The 17891-nt window shown below is 28.8% G+C and overlaps 2 protein-coding genes across 3 annotated transcripts; both read left to right on the forward strand.

Annotated features, from left to right (window-relative positions):
- The first annotated feature begins 2752 nt into the window (after positions 1-2752).
- Positions 2753-7338, forward strand: LOC119679736. 2 transcript variants are annotated; one of them, XM_038092238.1, is made up of 6 exons: positions 2753-2789; positions 3429-3863; positions 4805-5249; positions 5315-5631; positions 5815-6181; positions 6240-7338. In XM_038092238.1, exons 2-6 carry the CDS (start codon positions 3498-3500, stop codon positions 6656-6658), a joined length of 1914 nt encoding a protein of 637 aa, XP_037948166.1. In that variant the 5' UTR covers positions 2753-2789; positions 3429-3497; the 3' UTR covers positions 6659-7338. The 2 variants fall into 2 exon arrangements, with proteins under 2 accessions (XP_037948166.1, XP_037948167.1); XM_038092239.1 differs by lacking the exon at positions 2753-2789 and adding an exon at positions 3077-3193.
- Positions 7339-10112: 2774 nt separating this feature from the next.
- Positions 10113-13001, forward strand: LOC119681109. The gene is made up of 5 exons (XM_038094188.1): positions 10113-10231; positions 10296-10430; positions 10538-11087; positions 12033-12578; positions 12649-13001. The coding sequence occupies exons 1-5, from the start codon at positions 10206-10208 to the stop codon at positions 12793-12795; spliced, it is 1404 nt and encodes a 467-aa protein (XP_037950116.1). The 5' UTR covers positions 10113-10205; the 3' UTR covers positions 12796-13001.
- Positions 13002-17891: the final 4890 nt, after the last annotated feature.

Here is a 17891-nt window from a genome sequence, read left to right on the forward strand (position 1 = left end):
AGGAATATTTAAAAATGTGTACCATGTAAAACATATCTTTTATTGCAAACCGCCAAAAAGTACAATTAATTTGTTGCGGTACAGTACAACATCATACGGTACACTTCGATATAGCTTGTTTTCACTTCAAGTTACGTGATTTATAAAACTTACGTAATTTGTGCGTAAAAAACTGTGTTTACACTTTAACTTCAAGACTTTAGTGTATACCGAAATTAATAAACAATTTTTTTGAAATACAAATCATAAAGATTTATTGTCATTTTTATTTAGAGTTAATTTTCTTAAAGTAAATATAACATAAATTGATGAAATATTCGCTCTAATATTTTTGTTTTTAAATTTTTTTAATTAAATCGATATATGTCATATTGGAATTCGGGACAGAATTTACTAAGAAATAGACTTAGAACCTTAATAGGTTCTTATCTTACATATCTTTAAACTGATTTTGTATAGCAAATGTGATTTAATCTCACATGTTTGTTAAAACAAAATATTGAACACTGATGTTCAGTATAACAATATATAGTGTTCCTTACTGCTGGTGGGTGCAAACACTATATAATTCATGAGGCATTGATTATAAGTGAATAACTGATTATAGTGCAAGATATTCAATAATTACTTAAATTAATTTATTATTTAATTAATTTTATTATTAATTTTATTATTTAATATTTAAACTGCTTACTAAGCAGTGAGTGCGAGCGAACATTAATTTATGACATAATTCTTAATTTTTTGTTGATTCGTCAACAAATATGTTAAGTACAATAGTGTAAACATACAATTAAACGTTAGTACAAGTTCATAACACCTATCACTTTTTCTATTTTTTCCTTAAACAAAACACTTCCATTTACACATTTCTTTGTTTATAGTTTTAGATCAGTAAAAAAGCTGCAAATGCACTCGTTTTTATTTTTTCAAAGAAATAGGGCTTTGTAGACCAATATTCAGGTACTTGTAGGTAAATCTATGTAGACGCATTATTAGAAAATTATTATCAATGAATAAATTCAAACATGCAAACAATATGGGGAAAATAATAGGCCTACTAAATAATCCTATTGTGATTATTCATATATTGGAAGTATAATTTTTTAAATCAGATATGTAATTAACAAAAATATTTTTATATGGATACATACAATGGAATAAATACATTACGTTAATGATATGAATGATCGATAGAATTTTTTTAACAAAACTTTAGTTTTAAAAACAAGTTGGTTGATATCATAATAATTTTGATATTCGATATATATATCGAAAGAATAATGAACAAATGTGGTATCTATTGGTCACAGCGTGGGCATAAGAAAGTTCGCATGTTATATAAAAATATATCAGAATTCATAACCTTTTTCTATATAATAGGTGTGTTCCAAGAGCTACTCATGGTAACTTTGAGTAATACTGTATATACAGAAGTGCAAATTTACGAGCAGATGAGAGCATCTGAGAGAGAGTAATATCCCAGCGAAGTTTGAAAATGTTACATAGATTTTACTCGTACATTTTAGATCTGTTCAGTGAGTTACTTGTAGTAAAACATAAGTAAAGTACAAACTAAAAGCGTAACACAAATAAAGTGTCAAATTTCGCTCTTTACACAGATTTTCATGGAACAGCTCGTGTAATAGACCTAGTTATTTTTGATAAATTATTTGATTTTATTAATATTTAAAAAATTTAAGAAAAGTTATTGAAAAACAATTTTTATAAATTTGTATATATATATTTGTTTTACAGTTTTACTAAGGCAAGATTTAAATGTGCTATTATATAATAAAGAGAATTCTAAACGTTGTATATATACTTTTTTCGCTAGAATTTAGACTCATTTAGACTCATGATATTTAAAGTAGAAACAAACTATGAGAATGGGAAGCTGGAAGAAATATTTTTGGTAACAAATTATATGCCGCCATGTTTATGTCATTAAGGAAAATCTTATTCAAATTTGGGAAAAAAATTTTGGGAACATAATTTTTTTCCAAGTAAAGAATTCTGAATTGAGCAATAAATTTTAAGGATATGTATTAATTGAAATCTTATATTAATATTAATTTTGTTTGATTTTTTCCCAATTTTTATTACTATCATAATAATTTTTGTATTTGCACTAATGAATATCTATGTATTTATGTTTCTTGTAGTGAAATTATTTGCTTTTAAAATAAACAATAAATTTAAGGCAGTCAAAATTTGATCTTTACCATTTTCCTATTGACTGGACTAAGATTTTCTAGAAATGGCTTATTCTGACTTTTAGTCATATCAATATATATTTTACACACAGAATTGACATGTAACTCCATATTAATTTTTATGAAACAAAAGTTTGTGGCGTAATGTAATTTTATTTTTCATTTAAAACAATGTTTAAGCACACAAATAACAAAACAAAACAATTTTATATGGAATTTATAGAAAAACTGATATTATCCATTATGGAGTTAATTACGAAAGTGTAAACTTAATGTTATGTCGTTTTCGTAATTCGCCTATGCCATTTAGAAACTTCAAAAATACATACGTAAATAAAATTTTTTTGCAACATTGGTAAATTTCCTCAAAGCAGTAGTGTATTATTATGATAGATGGCAACACTCATCATTTCCATTTCAAAGAAACAACGAAGCATTATATTTGTTTTACGTCTGATTTTTATATTAAAATTGTGTAGATCTGTAGTGTAGTGCGAAAATGAAAATAAATTCATCTTCACATTGGTGGCAAAAGAAAAAATCTTGATTTTTTCAGTTTTAACACCAGAAAAGGTAATTCTTAAAAAAGGCAATAAATAAAAATTGACTTCATAATTTGTACATATTTTACATAGCATCTCTATGTTGCTTATACATATACGCATACATATGTACAGAGTTGCACAGTAAAGATAGTGTGAGACAAAATGTTCGATTACATGAACATGTTCATATATACATATATCCCTTGAGGGAAATTTTGATGAAAATTTCATGTTGGTAAGTCTCAGTAACTCCATAGCAACTTAAATTGTACATTCAAGTTAAATGGACATAAAACCTCGTAAGTCAAAGACATAGAGCGCAAGTAGTCCACAGGCAGAAAAATTTAGTTTTAAATTTAAACAAATTACTCGAAAATGTATCTGTGATCAGTGAGCAATAAAACTTTACATTAAAATTTGTTATAATTTGTGGTAAAGTGTGCATATGTATATATATGTAATTTATTTTAAATATTAAGTTTAAAAAAATATTGTGATTGAAAAGTAATTCCTTTCATTATAAACACCCCCCGCATGTCGATCTCTTTCATAATATTTATTAAACAAAATTTAATTCATTTTGATTTGGTTTGATTTGTTTTAATAAAATATTATAAATATTTTGTTTATTAAAAGAAAAGTAATTAATATTGCATAATGTTTACAGATTATTTTTGATAATTTTAAAATTTGATTACAACTAAATAAAACACATTGTCATTACGGGGTTTGCAACATGGTATCCACACGTCAAATGGCAACCAGCGGCAATGGCGCTCAACAACAACAAAACAATCAGGCCGCCAACAATACCGTCGATGAAACTGTTCGACTTTTCTATGTTACGCGCCAGGCATCAAGCTCCAATTATTTACTCCTCAATACCTCTATGATAGGAAGTCCATCCTTACGTACTATCAGTCATTCTATAACTCGTAACTCAACTAATCGTAGAGATTCGGATGACGATGACAAGCCAAGCTGCAGTAGACCTAAAGTTAGTTCAAGTAATAATGGCAAAAATTTACTTGACTTGCCACAAGAAGTCTTGGAACATATTTTGTCATATGTGAGCTACAAAAATGTTGGGCAGTTAAGATCAGTAAGTAAATAAACTAAGTAAGAAACACATATAACTATTAATTATATATATTAAATGCGAATATTGTATTTAGTTAGTTTTATTTCTAAATCGGGCTAATTTAAGGCAAAAAACGGCGAGAGCCTATTGACAACTTTAGTTTTTGCATTTTAAATAAAATTATTATATAGCAGAATACATCTTCGCCTGTGAGGAATAATCTATATGAACTAACAAACATTACTAGCAAATCACTTGTCTCAAACTTTTTCGATTTTGATCGGGTCTTACTTTAACCAATAAAACACTAAGTGTTAGCATCAAATCGAATTAGGACGAACTAACATTTTTTGTTATTTATATAGTACTAAATCTTTGTGGATGATACATGATGTTTCCGGAAAGAATCCCGCAGATAAGGGACAACGTGAAAATATATTTTAAAAAATTCGGTGGTTTTATATTCATGCAATAACTTGCAATCCGGCAGTGAAAATTCCTCGGAAAAAAGGTGAATTCGCTACAAATCAAATCAGTAATGAGAAGGATGATGTGGAATAAGTAACGAAATTCATTTACATCATATCAAAGTTAAATATGTTGCTATTTTATTCCGTTGTTTGTTTAAGGATGGAGAATTAATTACATTTGATAACTAAATACTTAGCAACTGAACTTATGGTGATCTCATATGGCTGAGCAAATCTTCTGTTTTCGAATTGCTCTTTTTAATGATATGTTAGATAAAAACCTATTAAGATTAGCATTGCAATAAAACCATTGAAACTTTGTATATGATGCCCTTTGCTAGTTTTAAGGCTAACCGAATGAATGCATTTTTAATGTAGACTCTCCAAGAATTGTAGAATATATAACAGTGTATAATGAAATTTACATAATATTGATATTGAAAATTTAAGACATTATTAATCTAATTATGCATTTTGTTCTTGATTTAATAGGTGTCTCATCAAATGAATAACGTGTGCATGAATATTCTGAATTCAACTTTCAACAAACAAATCACTTTGACGTATAATAGGTTTCAATGTATCAAAGCAAATATGCCACGCCGCGAATCTGCCCGACGTAATCACCCATTGTCATGCGAATCTGACATAATTGAGACATGTTATATGAGGCTCTCCCTTTTACAAATGACATTTGGCAAACATATCGAACGTAATCATTGTTGCTTCTTTCCTGGTGGGATATTAGATGAAGTTTACACAATATTAAACTACATTAAAAATACACCAGTTTTGGAACGTCCATATCGAGTAACTGATGAACTTTTTGATTTATCAACAATGGCCATGGAATATTTTAAAGATCGCATTGAGCCTACTTTACCAGGTATAGCGTTTAATAAGGATTTCTATACAATGCCATCCATAACTCAACGATGTAAGCAACAATATTTAATTTACATTATAAATTTAGTTATTGAAAATTTTTACTTATATTAACAGCAAATTTACCATTGGCTGTCGATATTGAATCCGATAGTTCATCTAGTTTACCGTCGCCACCACAAAGTAATATGGTTCTACGTAAGGGAATACGTAAGATAAAACAAGGCATGAAGATCTATAATAACCAACTATCGGTATTGCGCACGGAGTTACGTAGTTGCAAGCGTAAAACTGCCGAACAAACTAAGCAACTTGCGGAACAAATGAAATTATATGCTGAGCAACAGAAACAAACATTGGAATTTGCGAACCGTTTCGACGAGATCGATAAGAAGAACGAAGAAATGTCTCACAAATTTTCAACTTTGTTACAGGTAAGATATTGAAAATATGTAAAAAATTTGATGTTTCACAATGTTGGATAGATGAGAATAATATTTGGTCATCAGGCAACTTGTAGAGAACAAGCCATTCACAAATTTTTTGGTAGTCCAATATACGCACAAAAGGCAATCAGTTTATTTAATTTATTTAATTTCAAATATTTTAAATTACAGGAACTTAACAAATGCAAAACTGAGTTGCAATATTGGCGCTCAAAAAGTCCAGCAGTACCAATTTGTTCCGCTTGTGGACAAAAAGTTGTACCCATGTTGCCTTCTGAAGATATACAAGCTTTAATTAATCAGGGTGTTAAGCCAGAAGACTTATTAAATGTAAACGAGATGTCAGTAGAAAATAATAGCAATCAAACCAATTCACCAACAGACACTGGATTTGTTTATCCTGATGAGGCAACAACATCGAAACTGATTGCAATCACCTCAAACAAAAATAAACGCCAACATGCTATGTCAACCACTGTCGATGAAGGTAATGCCAATACTTCTCAACAGGAAACAAATGATAATACTGACACTAGTGGTAAATAAAATAATAACCATTTGAAATACTATATATTAATAAAAAAAATTTGTTTTAGTCACTTTCACTAAGTTTTGTGGCAACCAATGCGGCAATAATACCGAAAAAGTTAAGGACAATGAGACACCACCTGTTAATGGTGGTGTTAGTAATACAATTAACAGTGTGGGATACTCCCCCCAATTGTTTTACGGGCATAACACTTCACATAAAGGCGTTATCGTTAGTACAGCGACAATCGAGAAACCGGAAGCTACAGTTGCTCTTACTGACAGTGTAGCTATTTTAGAATCTGGTTCAAGTGTATCTAATGTTGCTGGAGGTGCTATTAATAACGCAGCTTTTATCGAAACTAATGGTGGTGGCACAGAAGATGTTATTTCTTTGCAAGGCATAACATCGCATGAAACAAAAAAAGCACGTAGAGTACAAAAAGCCATGAGATGTGTAAATGTTAGTGGCAAACGCAGTAAATAATTATATTTTAAAAAGAATCGAATATATTATTATTAAGTAAATTTTGTTATTAAGAAACATAAATACGTAAACAACTTTTTGATACATAACGTAAAAGTGAAAAATGCACATTAGCATTTAGTTAAGTTATATAAAACTTTAATTCTTTTTAAACCAATTATAGTGCAAATAATTGAAAATAATATGAACCCACTAGAACTGTTAGTACATAATGTGTAATACAATTAGAAAATAATTTTCTTCCATAAACTTCTGTGTTGTGGAATGAACACTAGCATAATTTCTATGTTTCCAGTAGCATACACAATTTCATTCAAAATATACAAACTAAGTGATGAGACATCAAAAATAGGAAACCTCTTTGGGCTATGTAGCTCTTTTATTTATTCAAATTTTTATCACCTTTTGCATTTATGGGTATTTGAAGTATACGCACGTACCTATATTATTAAGCAATTGGTGGTGCTAGAGTAATTTGCAATATTATTGTAATAGTTTAACTATACTTCCGATATCTATTCTAATAATGTGATTCTTTTGTACAGAGTACAGTTCTAAAATGCTACTGATGTCAATGTTATATAAAACTAATGTGTATGCAGCAGATATTTGGTCTTTTAATAAAAAAGAAATTGTAAATTTTCAAAATAAATAATATTTTGCCTGCAACAATTATTTAAATATTTAATTTTATTTAAATATGCACTACAAATCACGATAATTGGTTGCTGCTAATACACCATATCCTTTTTATTGTACATGTTAATTTAATGAAACATTTTTCAATTTCATATAGTACAGTATTTAAAAGAACAAGAACATCATGTCCTTATTGTACATGTTAATTTAATGTAACATTTTTCAATTTCATATAGTACAGTATTTAAAAGAACAAGAACATCATGTCCTTCTTATTGTACATGTTAATTTAATGAAACGTTTTTCAATTTCATATAGTACAGTATTTAAAAGAACAATGTTGCAAAGACCATATGTTGCAATTATAAGTGTGTATTTAGGATTTAAAAAAATCAAATTATTTTTGTATTGTATTAAAATGAATTCACAAATGAAAATAATTTCCTGAAGGTAATACTTAAATGTACATTTAGTTTATTTATTATAACAAATGTTATATATTATTAATTTCACAATGCAATTAAAAGATAATAAATTTTTAATCAATTGTATAATAAAAAGTTACCTGCATAATTGTTAAAACACCAATTTCCAATAGTTGAAACACGAAATCAAATTTAAATTGAATTAAATATTTTAACATTTATGAAAATTATAAAAAAATATTTTCTCACTTGAATGGAACAGAGAATTCTTAATGATAGCAATAAAAATATTTCATGTTATTAAAACAAAGTATTTTTAATATGTAATTGTAAAAAAATATAAGAGATGTATAAGAGATTATGTAAATGAAATTGTTTTAAGTGTTAAGTGTATTGAAAGTAAAAAACAATTTTTAATCAATTGCTTTCGATTTACACTTAATGCCTAAAATAATAATATTGATTTTAGAAAAAATCAGTTCATAAATAAATGTATAATTATAGATAAAGATACAAGGTTATATTAATTGTTAGAAAACAAATGCAAATAAATACATTGAAGAAAAGAGATGTTTAAGAATGTAATATTACTTTAACTTTTTAATTAAGTGATATCATTTTAATAATACATAAATTAAAATTTAAGTACAGAATTTTGATTTACATTACAATACAAATCTTAAGCTTTTCAGTAGGGAAATAAACTAAGACATACTTTTTTTGAATAATTAAAGAGATTAAAGTTTATAATTGAATTGTAAATGCCAACTATTGATAAATTTATTTTTTTACAAAGCCATAAAAGTATTTATTATGCTTGAAAAGTTTATTGTATCAATAGTTGATTATTTCAAAATAAAAAAAAGAAATGTATTGTTAATTTTTTATTAGTTAATTTTGAGTCTCTTAAATTTAAAATATTTTTAAGTTTAAGAATATATGTTTCGTTTCATCTCTAATAAAATACAAAACAAAATTACTATTTGTGCCTTCAATTGTGGTTAAAGTTAAAAATTTAAAATAATTTATATACCAAATTATAATTATATGGTAATCAATAATACAAATACTATAATTAATAATATTAATTACTTTAAACTAAGTTAATTAATATTAGTATTATTGATAAATATTAAATAATATTAATATAATATAAAAAAATCAAAGTCTATATTGACGACAAACAAGGTTATCTTGAGTATTTGGTAGAATCGGAAGGGAATTGTCTATAATCTTTTGAAACGGCTGATTCGTTTTTATACTACTCACCGTTGGACCGCTTAAACGAAACAAGTGAGCAACACACATTTTTGTTGCCTTGGAACAAATGAACAGAACTTGGTTGGGAGGTTGTGAGGTTGTGAGGTAAGTCGAGATCTTGCTCAGTTGACTACTATTTGTTTCGTTCTTTGCAAAACTCTCTCAATGATACAAAATTATTCGAACGAAGTGCCGCTTGAAACCACTTGGCCAAGTTGAACCAAGTACTTGGAAGTAAAATAATTTGGTGCTCATAAAATACAATATATAGTATACTCGTTTACCAAGTGAAAAGTCATTTTGTATTGAAATATATTTAAAAAATAACTATCTAATGCATAACCTTATAACTGTTACATTGAAGAGCTTACATTTTTTTACGGCTATCTTTGGTCCATGCTATTTCTTAGAGCAATATGTGGAACCTATCAAATGCAGTTAGACACCGATCCCTTGGTTTTTTACTTAATATAACAATATTGCTTTTAGAGTTATTGATTTTCATAAAATCATTTTAGGAATTTTTAAATAAACTCTTGATATAAAGAATATGTTATGTTGGCTGAAATTACACTTTTCGTAAAAAATATTCTTATAGAATTAAAATCTTATATCAGCATTTTCGGTGTCTAGTAAAAGTGCTACCTGTTCTACATCATACGCAAACTTAAGTAGATCATTTGTACCTTGTAATCTTAAAGACTCCCCATCTGAGAATTCTGTATCTGTGAGCATTCACATTGCACAAAATCGATTAACGTAACATAAATAATAATCTGTGCTCATTTACTGTTTAAATAATCTAAAAATAAATCTAAACATAACCGAAAATAATACTAAAAATGTTTTTCTTCATTTGTTTTGCACTTTTGTATTAATTGAAGTCCCTTAAAGCACAGTGGATTCCGTGGATTGCTAGAGTTGCCATAATCACTGTTCTTCCCTAATGTATATATAATAACATGGATGTAGCTCAAGCCCCTTATATAAAGATTATTTTATAATTTTCAGCTTTTATTTTCTTGTTTCACATTGCATTTGTAATTAGGGACTTACATGGGTGTCGACAATGTGATATCTTAACAAAAAATAATGGCAACACTTTTATTCAGAAATATCTTGAAGAGCTCGTTCGTTTGGCACTGGTGTGTGGAATAGTGCGTTGATCATTGTTTTGCGGTGTAATTAAATATTGAGCGGTTGCGATTTATGAAGAGAGGAAGATGTCGGATAACGAGTTGTTGAAAAAGTATTTAGAACTGAAAGTAAATAAAAGTTTTGAAAATTGTATATATCTTATATATCTGTTGTAGCATAAACCCAGTTGATGCCATTATCGAGCCTGGTCAATTGCTCCTAGAAGAAAAACCATTACTTATAATCACAGAATGGAACAATCAACAGATGAAATGTTTCAATTGTCTGAAGACTTCATTTGTTATGTGCACGTAAGTTTCTTCTGTATTTATGTATGTATATCAAAGAACAATTTCAGACCTATTATTATTAGTTTATAATTAATACATATTTATATAATAATTTTTCTTTCATCTAGGAAATGTCGTATTGTACCGCTTTGTTTATTTTGTACCACTCATGATCAGTTCGAATGTGATTTTCTTCGTAAAGCGTTAGACGAAGGTATTTCCAAGGATATGTTGGTAAAAAATTATGGTACATTTCCACTACTTAAATTGTTATTGTTAATGGAGAATCCAACCAAAAAACAATATTGTGAAAAATTTTTAAAGCAATCAGTTCAATTAAGTGACTACCAAATGGACGATTTACGTAAAGATTATGAGGAAAGTGTCATACAACCTTTTTTGTCAACCGGTTTTTTGAATAAATTAACGAGTATTGGTGAAAAAATTGAGGACGATCTATATAAACTCTGTATTCTAATAGATCGAAACAGTATTCCTGTTTTTGCTTCTGATGATAGTATATTGAAATGCATCTATCAGAATATAGGAGACATTGAGAGTAGTTGCATTCCAAATGGTGCAATAACAGTAGATGATGCATTTAATCTAAGGATTTTTGCAACTGTGAAAATATTTCCTGGGAGTAAAGTATCTGTATCAAATGCCAACCCATTAATGGTAAGTACAATTCTTATAGAAGTTAATGGATTTATAAGCATAGTATAAACTTTATTAAAACATATAATACCTAGTGTATTTTCTTTGGTATTAAGTTTATTAAGCATAGATATTCTGCATATCATGACAATAGAATTAGAATTAGAATAGAACCAATAGAATTTAGATTTATAACTAATGGGTGTTATTTGATTGCCGAAAACAAGTAGCAATGATATAGAGCAGGGATCTCCAGACCAGATAAGATCGCGGGACAATATAAATCACTGAATAGGTTGGAGAACCGCAGAAATATATATATACGTTCATAATTTTTCCCGGAGAAAATTAAAAATAGGGCTGTAGTAATAAACTTAGTTTTATTAATTTTTTTATTAATTTATCTTTTACAACGTTAACATAATATTGTATTAAAAAATATATATAAAAGTCTTTCTCAATTAAGTAAATTACCGTAAAGTGTAATAAATTATTGAAAACATTTTAATTCATATATTTTGGGATACCATAACAATAAAATAATGTGATGTTACTAAAAAATTACAAAGAACAATTTTCCTAATTGTGGTAGATTAGAAAAATGTCTCGGGCTGCATGAGGCCTGTGGGCCGTGCTTTGGATAGCCCTAATATAGACAGTGTAAAAAAAACTATATTTTTAAAGCCTACATCCTTTTTTAGTTAACATCCATGTTTCACAAAATTTGGGCAGGTAAACATTTTTTTGTATGGCGAATTGATTTATCCTGCGAAATGGATATAAGTACTAGGCTTATGTTAAAAAAGAAAATCACTGTATAAGAAGGTGTATGATTTACTTATCTATATTAAATGTTAGGAATTCTTTCTTTATAATTACAATAAAATATTATTTTGTCTAAATTTTTCAAAATGATTGTTTTTTAAAATGATTTTTTAAGCAGTTTCAAAAATAAATATATTTCAGGATACACATGAGCGCCAACTTTTTTACCACAGTAAACGACTTTTTTGTACCTGTGAAAGATGCAGGGATCCAACAGAGCTCAATACGTATATTAATGCGATCAAGTGTACAAGTTGTGAAGAGGGATACATGACTTTTGCACTAGGAGACACTCTATGGAAGTGTGAATTATGCGGTGCAAATTCCTCCATATCTGATATAGCTGCTTTAAAAAGTAATATTGAAGATGAAATAAATGGAGCAACTGGTGATATGGTAACATTGGAATCTCTGTTACAAAAATACTCTAAGATATTGCACACTAATCATTTTCTATTGATTCGTATAAAGCACAATATTCTAATGATTTTAAATGAAATTTTATTTCATAAAAAAGCTGAAGAACTTAAAGAACGTAAAATTCAATTACACGAAGAAATCTTGCCTCTTGTACGTTTACTCTCGCCTGGTATATCGAAGCTATATGCTTTCGAATTGCATGATTACCTTTCAAGTTTCATACAGTTAGATCGAAATTATATACACAAGGATATCGTACCTGATAAGGTGATATATTTATTATATGTTTTTTGTTTGGAAGATTTATATAACTAAATCTAATAATTATTAATTTCAGAAAAATGCATACAAAATTTTAAACATAATGGAAGAAGTTTGTAAAAATTTGGCTTACGAACTACCGAATACCCAGGAAGGTGTATTGCTCCAACAACTGCTAAGTTTAAAAAAAACAGTGGAAGCTCAAGTAAATAGTTCGAAGTAGAAGAAGATGTTTTTTTTGTGAAGTTTCCTAAGTACTTCCAAAATAGGTTGCTGTCATCTATCCAAAAATGGAGGTTTAAGTGTTGTAGGAACGATACTAATAATAGTTAGCACCTATAAAAATGATAAAAATTACTAATACCTTATATAATAATTATTATAAAAATATGAATGTCTTTTGAGAATATTTATTCGCATTTAACAATGATATGAATGTAGAGAATATCTTTGTCAATTTTCAATTAAAAATAAAAATAAAAAAATTAATTGTGTTGTGTTCAATCAGTTTTTTTATTTTATATGCGTTTGTGATCAGCAAGCAATACGCACATGAATTGATTTCGAATCCAGTGAATACTTACTAAATGCGAGAGTTATAAAAAATTAAAAAATCTGGTGCAAAAATCGTGCGGAGAAAGTGTTCCGCCTAAAAAGATGTTTGATTCGGTACCCGCAGGTGGAAAATGAGGTAGCGGACGTCCACATCTTCGGTGGAAGGATCAAGTGACCAACGATTAGTGGGCGCTCGGTACTACCAACTGGCGACAGCAAACAACTAATCAGGCTGACTGGGAGGGCTACTCGACGCGGCCAAGAACGACTCACATTTGTAACGGCCATTAAGTAAGTAAGGTGCAAAAGTTAAATTTGTAAATTTGTAATTTGTAAAAGAAGGTAAATCAAAGCTCTAAAAAAAGTCAATTAAGTTCTATATTTAGTATTAAAGGATTTAGATACAGAATCAATTAGGTAGCCGTCCTTTAAAGGTATAGACTTAATCCAGAATTGTTGTTTAAATCCCATCTATGAAATGGGATATTATTTTTGAATATTAATCGTTCTCTATGATTGTAATAATTTTCTGCCTGATACGATAATTAGAAGAGGATATAGATATTCTCATATTTATTATCATTATGCTTTGCGGAACTGATGTGTGCTATGTCATGTGTTGTCTGGTAGCTATATCTAATATAAGTTCAATCTCTTAATTATTAATTTATTGATAATGAGTGCTTTATTGACATCTTGGCTAGTCATGAAAGTACAAATACTGCTATGAAATTACTGGTTAAGAATGTCCAGAAATACAATATACTCCGACTATGTAAATTTTGCTGTGTCTTAGCACAACACTGTAATTTTGGTGATCAGGGACTAATGTAACATATATATTCATAATTTATAGTTGGGATAATATGATTAATATTTATCGATGTCTGTGACTTCTTTCATAATTTTTATGTAATCTTAAAATGTAATCAATTGCAGTTGCGGAAAGTTTTCAGAATTCTGTAGTGCTTCTTTGACGATGAGGTTCTTAATAGTCCTAAAATCAATTTAAATAATGAATCTATAGCAGTGTCGTGGTCATTTTGGTCTTTACCTATGGATTTTATCTAAAATATACTAGCAAGTAACAAAATCTTATTAAATAACAAATCTTAATATCAACCTATCTATATATATTTAAATATTAAATCATACACAACTGCAACAGTTGTTTCAAAAATAACTTTATAGATTTTTTTAAAATTTTTATTATTTTTAATTAAATAGCAATTAATGCATTTTATTTAAATATATAAATTGTTTCTGCTTTCAAAGTTTACAAAACACACATATATATATAAATACCGCATATATATATTGAATACAGCAGAGTAAAAATAAGTGTACACTGAGCATACATATATATTGCACTAAATAAATATTTTTAAAGAACATTAAAAATAAATAAGATAAACATTAGAATTTATTTTTTTAAGAAAGATTTCATATCTCGACATGCACTGTAATCATATCGCAGATGAAGATTAAATTAGAGATAATCTTTTAAAATTAAATCTAATTTTAAATTGTTGGAATCTAACAATCGTACGTGCGGTTTTCTTTGGGTGTATGTGGTTCTTCTGCATACCAAGCAGTGCACTTGGCATTTGTACAATTAAACAATACCAGCGGTTCCTAATCTTTTTCTGAGCCTCACTAACAATAATCTCTAATAGGTTTGTTCTCTATGATAGAATAAAATTTGTTGAAAAATGATTTTATATTTTACTCATCCAATCTCGGAGACTACGATGTTGATAAGACTATGATAGCCAAGATTAAACAGAAAAAAAACGAAAAGCATTTTAGGCTTTAGCAAACCTGCAGTTCGTGAATTTACTGGAGTAGTGGGCTATTTACTAGAGTACTAAGTGTGCTGTATTCCAAAAAGTAGACTGTGCACGAGTCGCCACAATGAATAAGAGATACAATCCATTATACAGCTTCCATGTCTTTTTTCAGTACTATGAAGAATTCAATGCCTGGTTGGTTAATATCTCTATGACCTGACAGAGAAAATTTAAGTGCACTTACTGAATCTCTTCAGTTTTATTTGGAATATTGAATAGTTTAACAAGGGTAAGGATAAAATAAGGACGTGGGCACCACAACAGGCAATTGATATTACCGAGTGGAAGTACTGACAGTTGTACTAGCACGTGTGCTCTCAGCTTAACGTAACCTACTGACTTATTATTTTAGTTTTTAACTAATTTCTATATTTCATATTACAAAACCATTTTACCATTATAAATATTTTATGAAAGATTATCTTTTTATTTGAAGATGCTGTTTAAGGATTTTTATTTTCTTTCCGATTTTTTATCTTTTTACTATCGCTGCAGTTATAAGTCTTATTCCTAAATAAAAAATATGATCTTCTATGCATATGTATGTATATAATTTAATATGAACTGCAGTGATAAACGAGAATACCTAAATGAGATATATGGGTAATCCTCCCATAAACTCCTTAATTGATAAATTAATCCTTATTCGATGGAACTTGTGATCAATTTGATTTATTTTATTTTAATCTAAAGCACTATTAAATATGTGGCAATTATTTTAGCAAATGATTTGTGAATCTTTACAGAAGATTTGTGAAGATTTTTAGTTGGGAACCTCTGTGCAACAGACGTGATGATAGACTATTGTTTAGCATTATTCAGACGCTAATAGTTTCATAAATCACGCTAAGTCTAGCAATATTCAATATATATAGCAGTGCTCGCAGTGCTGTGGTTTTGATTTTCTTTTATACTACGATATATGATCACTTCGAATAAAATTATATCCGCAAGGAACTCTATAGCGTTACCATTAAAATAATTTGCGAGGACTTCAAATGGTTGAGAAGATAATTAAATTTCACTTTCACATTAAAATTTAAACAATAATATTTTTTTTATTCTAATTTCTTTATATTTTTTATTTTGAATTAATTTAATTTAATTAAATATAAATTATATGCTTTTGACTATTTTCGGCTTCATTTATACCTTGAAATAATAAATATAGGAGGTGTCTTTTTGACAAGCAAAAATTACGCTTATCATGCCTATGGGTCAGAAATTTGGACAATAACCAACAGTAATGAAAAGGGATTAAGAGAAAAATTCTTTCAAAGATCTATAGTCTTGATTTATACGAATCGATAGCTCATCGCTGTATGTGCTAAACCGTCATCTCGATATAGTGAAAAATATTAAAATTCAGCGGCTTCTTTGGATTGGTTATATCGTACAAAAGAATGAAAATGCAATAGAAATTGTTGTGGAAGATGTCCGAATCTTCGGTGAAAGGACCATGTACGTAATGGTGGTACCACTGCCTGCAGCCAGTAAGGCATTGACTGAGCTGCTTGAAGGAGGCTAATGGACGCAGTAAACGACAACTCACTCCTGTATTATCCAAGTAAGTAAGTTATTTCGAAGAAGAATTATAAATGGTTACCAATTCAAATAAAAGCTGTTACTGTATGTTTGTTGTTTCCAATATGATTTTATTAACATAAGTATAAGTGCATATATTAAGAGCAAATCTAATAAATTCTAATTCAATATTATTGATATACATATATGAAACATTTCAGAATCTTACGCATTCATATACTTTGGTTAGGTTTCTTAAGTAATTGAGCCTTACCTTATCGATATTATTTTTCATTACTTGGCGAGCACAATCCAACCTTTCTTTTATTACCATTGATCCAATAGCTTGATATTAACAACAGGAACGGACTAAGGTCGAATTTAATAGAATACGATTGGTATGGTTGTAATCGTAGCAGGATACAGACACATTGCACTACATTCTCTTAACCTGTGGCATGGATGGAATATCTTCAATGCAAGATGAGCTAAATCTTGCATATTTGGCTTCATTAAGAGCTTGCATGGTTCTGAAACTTTCGAGATTTACCATATATGAGTATGAATGAACCTCCGAGTAATACAATGAGTCTAAAAGCAAATCTTAAGAACCAATGCAATGAGATAAACGATTCAAACGTTTCTTAGTTATTATTAAAAATTTGCGGATTGTAATAAGTGCTTGAAAAATATATTGGTACTGTTCTGGGGCACCTGAATAGTGAGTTGTTCTATAACTTATTAATCTTTAATAAATTGTACGACCGACTACTGGATATAAAACTGATCGTTTGCATTACAACCAATCACTTATTGTACAGCCGAAAGCGTGTGCACAGCCAATGGGTTTTTGGGCAAGTAAGCCCTTGCTTAGATTGCTTGTTTGTTTTACAATCGACTATATTTTTTTTACAACCAACCTGTTGTTGTTCCAGGGATCATTTGATCTACAACCAACCATTTTGCTGTAGTAAGGAATTCCATATTGAAAGAAAAATTGTGCAATTGAAGAGAACGTTACTCTTGAGGAGGACGCTGTGCCGGTAGCTTTTGTCTATGTTAATGCTAGAAACTCTTTAGTCAGGTACATACTTGAGTTTTTAACAAGGCTGAATGTCTTATACTCGTTTAAGGTCAGTTATAGTATTGAAAATATACTTTAGTCACAGTGATTGGCTCCACTATGAGGTAAGTTCTGTACTATAGTCTAATTCTAAGGTTGTACTCTAAGGGAATAATACTAAGACCATTTAACACATAATGCAGTAGTTCACTAATTCGTTCTCGGCCAATACATTGTATTACTGCGAAAAACATTATTACAATGAAATTAACAATGCCTTAGTGATTGTTTTCGCTACAAAAACGAAATACTGTCTAATGAAGAGCA

The sequence above is a fragment of the Teleopsis dalmanni genome, chromosome 2 (genome assembly GCF_002237135.1).
Source record: "Teleopsis dalmanni isolate 2A chromosome 2, ASM223713v2, whole genome shotgun sequence".
NCBI classification, from domain to species: domain Eukaryota; kingdom Metazoa; phylum Arthropoda; class Insecta; order Diptera; family Diopsidae; genus Teleopsis; species Teleopsis dalmanni.